The 10000-nt window shown below is 37.0% G+C and overlaps 1 protein-coding gene across 12 annotated transcripts in view; it reads right to left on the bottom strand.

Annotated features, from left to right (window-relative positions):
* The window catches only part of LOC144970011 (protein diaphanous homolog 2-like), a 110669-nt gene that overhangs the window by 35756 nt on the left and 64913 nt on the right, over positions 1 to 10000 (bottom strand). For all 12 annotated transcript variants that reach the window (XM_078909166.1, XM_078909165.1, XM_078909163.1 and 9 more), the window contains exons 5-7: positions 3042 to 3169; positions 1582 to 1650; positions 421 to 484 (exon numbers count right to left, since the gene is read on the bottom strand). In XM_078909166.1, the coding sequence (XP_078765292.1) occupies positions 421 to 484; positions 1582 to 1650; positions 3042 to 3169 (261 nt within the window). The remainder of the gene's footprint in view (positions 1 to 420; positions 485 to 1581; positions 1651 to 3041; positions 3170 to 10000) is intronic.

Raw genomic sequence — 10000 nt, 5'->3', positions numbered from 1 at the left:
TGGGTAAGATGGATGGTTGTATGGATGGATCCGTGGACAGATGAATTGGATGAATGGATATGTGGTTATATGGATGGGTGGTGGATAGATTGGACGTATAGATGAGTGATATTTGAGATTTGAATGGATTGAAGTTATTGTTATGCGCCTAGAGCTTTATTGTATAGAGGATTGGGCGCAATATAAATATATTTCATTATTATTATTATTATTATTATTATTATCATTATTTCTCTTATTATTATATTATTATTATTATTATTATTATTATTATTTTTATTTATTATATGTTCATATGAATGATAGTAAGAATGGATGGATGAATATGAAGATAAATGGTTGAAAAGAAATTATCTAAGCTAATACAAAGACTACGTTTTATTTCAATAAATGTTTATATATTACAAGCTGACAACTTACTGTGTTATTCATGAAAGCTTTCATACATCTGATACACTCATACGTGGATCTCCTTTCTTGTATGCTGATCAAGAAACAAATAAAAATCTTCCATTATGTCAATTAAAAAGAAAAATGACAATAAGGACTCGACATAAACAAAAAGAATTTTCCATTATCATTAAAAAGGTGTAGAATTAACTCAAAGTCATATGAGTTGAATGAATGAAATATCTTTTAAATTTCAAGGTAAATCCTTAACTTGTTATTTTGATATATACAAATGTTTCTGCTTTTTTTTGTTTGTTGCTTTAGGTCTCTTCCAACACAATTGAGGTTATATGAGAGACCGCTGAAACAAAAAAAAAAACAAGCAATCTAACAAAAATAGTACAAATGTAAATCAAAATCATAACCTAAAGATATCATAAGCTAAATTATAAATAACCAAGAACAAACAGGCAGAAGATTTACAGAAAAAAAAAATATCCCCTATCAAAAATACAATCACAAACCAAAGAAGCAGGATAGGCTAGTAAAAGAAGAAGAAACGACATCACTATCGGATCGTACACCCATGCGAACATCATAGGTATATGATTCAAGGGTGATGCTCCCATCCAACCACCCGCAAATGTTTCTGCTTGAAGCTCCCCAATAAGTATATAACAAATAAAGCTTGAAATCAATTTGTCTTTTTGAATTAAATTTCTTCTCTTCTATTCGTTTCTTTGTTATTTTTTTTTCACCAATGAACAATGATCTTCAATAGTTTAGTCCCTTTTCAATCAAACATAAGTATCAAGGCCTTGAAATTATCTTAAAAGTGTTGAAAAGTCATACTGACCAAACACACAAATTGACTTTTTATACTCAAATTCAAAAACAATAAATGAATGATATAAATCATTTTGTTGAGCAAAACAAGATTTACAAAACAGCATTTAAGTTCTTGTACAAATAACACAGCTTTTTCTTCAAATACTGAGATTTTTAAAATGAATTTGAATATAAAGAAAAATAATGTTTGTATTGTAGCGAATGTGATGATTTTTCTACAGTTGGTAAAGAGAGGATTTGAACCTCACGCCCAGAAATCAAACTTTTAGTTCAATCCTGAAAGACAAACAAATCACAAGATGAAAAAAAACAAACCCAACAAACCAGTCCAGCCCCACTTACTTGTCTATACAGTAAGTTAGATTCCTGAGAATGGCGTTCAAACCTTGTTCTCCAAAGTCTTTCACCCAGCTGGTCATGGCATGAAAAATATAAATAAAAATAAAACATATGAGGTAAAAAGTAATGGACAAATATTAATGAATATAACAGCTTCGAATAAGAACAAAATACCAAATACGTAACGTTTTGGGCTGAAAATCATTCTTCAGTCAATAAGAAAAACAATAGATATGACTTTCACCCAGCTGGTTATGAAATGAAAAATATGAAAAAAAAAAACCCAACAGATATATGAGGTAAAAAGTAACAAACAAAAATAATATAACAGCTTAAAAAAAAAAAATTCCAAACACAAAACGCATGAGGTCAAAACCCTTCTTTAGCCAAAATACTTCTTTGTGCAGCTGTGTGGCCTCGTGGTATGATTGGATGGTCCAGGGTTCGAGTCCTACTTTGAGCGGTGTATAGTTGAGTCCTCGGAAAAGGCTCTTTACTCACATTTTCTCGACATAATCATGTCTAAAATGAGAACCTGGCCATCAACAACTCTGTCTCTGTCCAATAAAAGATTGTAATATCATCTAACATATGTCATTGCTATTGGCCAGGAACCCATTGCAAAGCAATTTGAGCACGTTTAATGCATATTGTGCTGTATAAATGCTCATGTTTTATTTTTTTTTAAACACAACAAACTAAATTTAAAAAAAAAAAAACAAAAACAAAAAAACAAAAACAAAAACAAAACAAACAAAAAAAAAAAAAAAAACAAAAACAAAAACCCCCCAAAAAAACCCTAACATTAATGCATCACTTAAAATCCTACCAGATACGAGGTAAATATAGAATTATTGTCATGCCCAACCCTATGGTCAATGCTGCAAAACAATTGAAAAAGTAAACTCAACTTCACGAGGAATCGATCTCTGTCCCTTTGGGTGTGAAGCGAGTGCTCTTGCAACTGACGTGTCAAGACCCTGCTTCATAAACACCTAAAAAAATGGTTTTGGGGGCAGCGTAGCTCAGCGCTATGGTCTTTGCTTCGTACCCGAAAGGTACCGAATACCCGCTGCACTGTGTGGCCTTGAGCAAGTCCCCTCGCCCTAGCTCAATTTGCGGCGCTGCACTGCGGCTGACGCCTGGGTTATTCCAGCCTTTCCTTGGAAAGTCTTTTCCTTACCCTAGAGACAAAATTACCCAATGGGATGAATAAAGGGAGCTTTGTTTTCTATTTTTTCAAAAAAAACAAACTATTTAATACTAATACTAATCTGAGCGTGAAGAATGGCGTTCCATGACATTCAACCTCTGTAGGGAGATGGAACTCCGGGACTCTGGTAAGGTAAGGTAATCTTTTTTTTAGAAGATATAACATATTGACACGTTGTTGGGTTGCAGTTAAATACCAAGAAAACTGGGGGAGACATTGTCAGCAAGACTGTATTATTATCATTATTCACCTGACAGGTTTACTGGTGAGTGACACCCTGAGGGTTTCCAACACTTGAGTTCTTTTGGCTCCCTTCAGGTCAGGATTCATGAGTTCGTGGACAAAGGCCTGGGGAGTGTCCAGCTCTCCGCCTCTCGCCTGGAAGTGACCGAGAAATGGAATAATTAAAATGATATATTATTGGCGTGTGAGAAGAGAAATGAGAAGAGAGAGAGAGAGAGGGAGAGAGAGAGAGAGCGAGAGAAAGAGAGAGAGAGGGAGAGAGAGAGAGGGGGGGGGAGGAGGAGGTAGAGGGAGAGGAGGAGGAGGAGGAAGAGGAGAGGGGGAGGAGATTGCACTTATATATGGCTATTCCTTTTAATTTTCACAAATAAACGGTATTAAGAGGAAATGTAAATAAATAATCGTATAACTTAAGGTATATCTGCATGACCAAATAAATAAATAGATAAATTTCAAAAATGACACATGGACAAAATACCATTTTACATGACTTACACCCAGAAATTATATATTGAAACACGCACACATGATACATACATATATACCTATACACACACACACACGCACACGATACACACATAGATACATACCTACACACACACACAATCTCTCTCCCCCCGCCCCCCCCCTCTCTCTCTCTCCTCTCTCTCTCTCTCTCTCCCCCTCCCTCTCCCTCCCTCCCTCTCTCTCTCTCTCTCTTTCTTTCTTAATCACACTTAAAATTAACCACCGATTCACAGAGTTAATTGTACAACGGTTATGGAAAGAGGGAAAGCAGAGAGGGGCGTTTTCTTAACATTTCAGATTGAGTCTTTTATTACATCCACCCCCTAAAGCCATTATCACATACAATAGATAGAACGAAGATGACGTCACTCGAGCCATTGTTATTGGTTTTTTTTTTTGCCATCCGTATTTGTGAGTAATTCCCACTAAACGGTATTAACCAGACTATAAACGTTCAAATTTACACATAGTTTAGTGTATTGGTCCGTTATACATCCCGATGGCAATGGTGTGAGCTTCTTAGCCAAGCGCATACTCTCTATATACCGGAATGTAAGCACCACTAAAATGTCACAAATTGCATGCGCATAACGGGTAGATGTTACAGTAAAATATTAAATTCTTTTAATTCAATTCAATTCTTCCAGATAATAAATAATGGCAACAAAATTAACGGTTCTGGCGTCTCCCAGAAAGGCTCTTAATAGTAAGCACGGTCCGTGTCAAATTACAGATTTTCCTCAACACTCCGAGAGCTGCGATACATCAAACACGATCGATAAACACTTCGTAACGATAAGGCATAAGGCATTCTTATAAACGTTCAAATTTACACATAGTTTAGTGTATTGGTCCGTTATACATCCCGATGGCAATGGTGTGAGCTTCTTAGCCAAGCGCATACTATCTATATACCGGAATGCAAGCACCATCTAAAATGTCACCAAATTGCATGCGCATAAACGGGGTAGATGTTACAGTAAAATCATTTAAATTCTTTTAATTTCAATTCAATTCTTCCAGATAATAAATAATGGCAACAAAATTAACGGTTCTGGGCGTCTCCGAGAAAGGCTATAATAGTAGCACGGCCGTGTTCAAATTACAGATTTCCTCAACACTCCAGAGCTGCGATACATCAAACACGATCGATAAACACTTCGTAACGATAAGGCATAAGGCATCTCTTATAAACGTTCAAATTTACACATAGTTTAGTGTATTGGTCCGTTATACATCCCGATGGCAATGGTGTGAGCTTCTTAGCCAAGCGCATACTATCTATATACCGGAATGTAAGCACCATCTAAAATGTCACCAAATTGCATGCGCATAAACGGGGTAGATGTTACAGTAAAATCATTTAAATTCTTTTAATTTCAATTCAATTCTTCCAGATAATAAATAATGGCAACAAAATTAACGGTTCTGGGCGTCTCCGAGAAAGGCTATAATAGTAGCACGGCCGTGTTCAAATTACAGATTTCCTCAACACTCCAGAGCTGCGATACATCAAACACGATCGATAAACACTTCGTAACGATAAGGCATAAGGCATCTCTTATAAACGTTCAAATTTACACATAGTTTAGTGTATTGGTCCGTTATACATCCCGATGGCAATGGTGTGAGCTTCTTAGCCAAGCGCATACTCTCTATATACCGGAATGTAAGCACCATCTAAAATGTCACCAAATTGCATGCGCATAAACGGGGTAGATGTTACAGTAAAATCATTTAAATTCTTTTAATTTCAATTCAATTCTTCCAGATAATAAATAATGGCAACAAAATTAACGGTTCTGGGCGTCTCCGAGAAAGGCTATAATAGTAGCACGGCCGTGTTCAAATTACAGATTTCCTCAACACTCCAGAGCTGCGATACATCAAACACGATCGATAAACACTTCGTAACGATAAGGCATAAGGCATCTCTTATAAACGTTCAAATTTACACATAGTTTAGTGTATTGGTCCGTTATACATCCCGATGGCAATGGTGTGAGCTTCTTAGCCAAGCGCATACTATCTATATACCGGAATGCAAGCACCATCTAAAATGTCACCAAATTGCATGCGCATAAACGGGGTAGATGTTACAGTAAAATCATTTAAATTCTTTTAATTTCAATTCAATTCTTCCAGATAATAAATCATGGCAACAAAATTAACGGTTCTGGGCGTCTCCGAGAAAGGCTATAATAGTAGCACGGCCGTGTTCAAATTACAGATTTCCTCAACACTCCAGAGCTGCGATACATCAAACACGATCGATAAACACTTCGTAACGATAAGGCATAAGGCATCTCTTTCTAAAAATGGGTAATAAGAGGATCTATTACACGTTTGAGATCCAATACAAAAACAATGCATTTTATCTTTAAAGATAAGTTATTATATATACAAGCAGCAAAAGAGAGCAATATTCTGGAGAGCGTTGACCTTGTGTAGTATACACATCCATCTCGCCCCATCCCCCCCCCTCTCTCTCTCTCTCTCTCTCTCTCTCTCTCTCTCTCTCTCACTCACTCACACACACACACACACACAAACTCTCTCCCCCCCCCATTCCTTCCTTTTTTATTTGAATCCAATCGACCACTGGAAAATAAAAAGCTATTATTTAATAAATCAAATATACAAACAAGAATTGTAAAGGCATGACCGTTCACAGAGATGAGTCTAACCCCAGGAACAAATAACTGCTTTCCCTGGTCTAACCCTTTACACAAACGTGAAAAAAAAAGAAAAGGAAAAAAAAAATAAATAAAAGAAAGTAAAAGGACCCCCCCCCCCCCCCAAACGAAAAAGAAATATAAATTGAGCTTTTATATAGAGCAACATCCACTAAACGTGCTCAAAACGCTTTGCAATGGGTCCCTAACCAACAGCAACACGTTACGTGTAGAACAATACATTATGCCGCCTGTTAGGCGATATTACCATTATTATTTTTTTTACCGACAGACAAAGCTGTCAACGGCCAGGTACTCATTTTACACCTGAGTACGGTGACAGAATCTGAATAAAGAGCCTTTTCCAAGGACTCAACTATGCGCCGAGCGATGCTCGAACCCAGGACCTTCCGATCCGAAAGCCAAAGTGTCATACCACTAGACCACATAGCCGCACAGTAAAAAAAATAAGTAAAAGAAAAAGAAAAGAAATGAAAAGAAAGGAAGAAAAGAGGGAAAAAAAAAGATCTGAGTCTCCATTGCCTTAGGGTCTAAACTTGCCTTCTGTTTTCTGTTGTATTTGATTGATTATTGACTCCTGTGAGGTCAAAGGTCAGGGGTCAGGGAGGGTAAACGTTTTTCACGCTGTTCGTTACACAGGTGTCCTGTCCGTCCCCATTGATTCTTCAAGTTATAAATAAATTGTAAGTAACGATCATTACGATGAATGATGACTGGTTACTTAGGGCAGGGCAAGGATATGGTTCTCTCTCTCTCTCTCTCTCTCTCACTCTCTCTCTCATCTCTCTCTCACTCTCTCTCTCTCACTCTCTCTCTCACTCTCTCTCATCTCTCTTTCTATTTATCTCATCTCTATCTCTCTATCTATCTATCTATCTATCTATCTATCTATCTATCTATCTATCTATCTATCTATCTCTCTCTATTTTATTATCTCTCTCTCTCACACACACACACACATACAAACACACACACACACACACACACACACACACACGAAAAGCTAAGCTAACACCAAAATCGAGAATTAAACGCCCTTTTCTAGACATTTTGTTCATAAAACGGGATCTTTCGCCTCAAAACGAATACTATAAAATGGGAGTACTGTGAATGTTAATAATTGATTTTATATATTACTGTATCGCCCCAGTCGAACTCGACTGATTTTTTGGGATTTTTTTTTTTTCTTGTATATTTCTTTCTTGCTTTGTCTGGTACCTTTCATACACACGTTCAGATCTTTATATTAGTAGTTTATAGCCAAAGCAGTGAAAAATGGGTTAAGTAAGTTTACTGTATATCTGAAAATAAGTGTAGTCCTTTCTTCTTCCTAATATTTTTTACTTTAAATTCACTTTGAAACTTTCAAATTCGGGGCCAACCCAGACACCCCCCCCCCCCAAAAAAAAAAAGCGGTTTGTTGAGGTGGGTGAGAAATAGGTCACATTTTCGTGATCAAAGCACAGTCGGTCTTACTTTAATATTTTTAATTTGATCTCCTCGCCACGCCTTGAAATATCAAACGGATAAAAAAAAATTAACATGAATTTTAGCCGGACACATCTGTTGTGAAATCCAAATTACAGAAGATTCTACAATAGAACAAGAAGTCATAAAAATCTGGATGGGTAGAGAGAACGGGGTATGGGATTCTATTCCAAAAATGCAAGTTAATCTGAATTGCAGACGAAAGAAGAAAAGCGATAAGAAACGAGAAACGACTACAAGACGACTCAAAAAGCAGAGACTTGTTTGGAGGGTTTTGCGACACGGATTGCACCATTTTATCGATAGTTAGAAAGTTTGTTGTTGTGGTTTTGTTGTTGTTGTTGTTAATGATGGTGATGACGCTATTATTGTTGTTGTCGTTTTATTATTAATGATGATAATGATGATGTTATTGTTGCTGTTGTTTTTGACGATGATGATGATGATGATGTTGTTGTTGTTATGGAGGAGGAGAAAAAATCAAAAGATAAATGATCTTTACTTTCAAAAGCCAAAAAAGGAAAATGTTAAAAGATAAATCCTTCATCTCTCATAGAAACAAGGACTTATATATTGCGCAATATCTACTAAATGTGCTCAAAGAAAAGGTCTCAAGTCAACTGCAACACTTAACATGTACGAGAAAACAACAACAACAAAAAAGATAAATCCATCAGACTCTTTTCTCTACGCAAAAGATTCCAGCGGAGCAATTTGAAATCAAATTGTGGTTTCATTTTAGGGAAAAGATAAAAATCCACATGCATAAACAAAAACAAAACATGGGGCAGCGTGGCTCAGCGGTAAGGTCTTTGCTTCGTATCCGAAAGGTACCGAGTTCGATTACCCGCCGCCGCTGCGCTGTGTGGCCTTGAACAAGTCACCTCGCCCTAGCTCAATTTGCGGCGCTGCACTGCGGTTGACACCTGGGTTATTCTAGTCTTCCCTAGGACAAGACCCTAGAGACACATTCCCCGATGGGATGAATAAAGGGAAATGTATCTATCTAATTTTTAAAAAACAACAACAACAAAAAAAAAAACTAGAGCGGAAAAGGGGGGGGGGGGGGGGGGGTAGGAAGCTACGTTGAACCCCTACATCCGAAGATGCCAAAAACTGATGACGATAAGAACTAATAAAAATGGGTGTGATTGATTTATACCTTATATATCAGGCTGACGACATCGAGTTTGATGGTGCACACGTAGCCCCTCCAATTTATTCCAAATCAATACGCTCCACCGATACCGTGTAATTTGTTCCCTCTACTGTCAGTTTCAATTTAACGTGTTACCTATGTGCTCAGCGCTAATACTAATATCCCTATACCCCCCCCCCCCCCCCCCCCCCCCCAAACCTTTTTTTTCCAACCATTCTAACGACTACTTTTTTCCCCTTCAAATTCTCAAAATTCAAACCTTATTGTTTTTATTTAACTTGAACATTTCAATATGTGGCGTTGGCGGTTCATCGGCGCGCTTGATCATCGCGTCCTATAACAAAATCAAGCGATGGTGAGCGTGGTCAGTGACTGGATGGTTGACAACTATTGAAAAACTTTGACCACGGCCGCGTGTCTTTGAACAAATCATTACAAACATGATACAATAATATTACCTCAATCCACTCATCTGTATATCTCGAGTGACGGATATTGTAAGAGTACAAACACGAAAAGGTCGGCTTATAGATGACTCGCACTATATGGAATTAATGGAAATGTGCTTTCATTGAGCATGGTCAATTCTTGGAAATAAGCAATAAACATGTTCATAAGTACTACATATTTTGCGTGTAGATACCCGGTAATTGCCAGCTTTGTTCCCGAGGAGAAGCGAACTGAGATAAGGTTAATTACGTGGTCGAGAACGGCGTTTACTTATGATTAAAGATTCTGATAACCTAGGTTGTCACGATCTCATTGTATGATAAAAAACAAAACAAAACAAAACAAAACAAGCACAACAACAACATCATCGTCGTCATTATCAATAACAACAACAGTGACAGTAATTAGATCACTATCATCATCATGATTATCACATACAAACTACATACACATAACAAGAACATAGACATACAACTAACACAACACAACAACAAACATACTAACTCTACTACTAACACTATACTACTACTACTACTACTACTACTACTACTACTACTACTTACTACTACTACACTACTACTACTACTACTACTACTACTACTACTACTATACTACTACTACTACTACTACTACTACACGACACGACACGACTACTACTACTACTAC

The sequence above is a fragment of the Berghia stephanieae genome, chromosome 4 (genome assembly GCF_034508935.2).
Source record: "Berghia stephanieae isolate SIO BIC M18660-M18661 chromosome 4, UCSD_Bste_1.3, whole genome shotgun sequence".
In the NCBI taxonomy this organism is placed as follows: Eukaryota; Metazoa; Mollusca; class Gastropoda; order Nudibranchia; family Aeolidiidae; genus Berghia; species Berghia stephanieae.
This window is presented reverse-complemented; position numbering and strand designations above follow the sequence as displayed.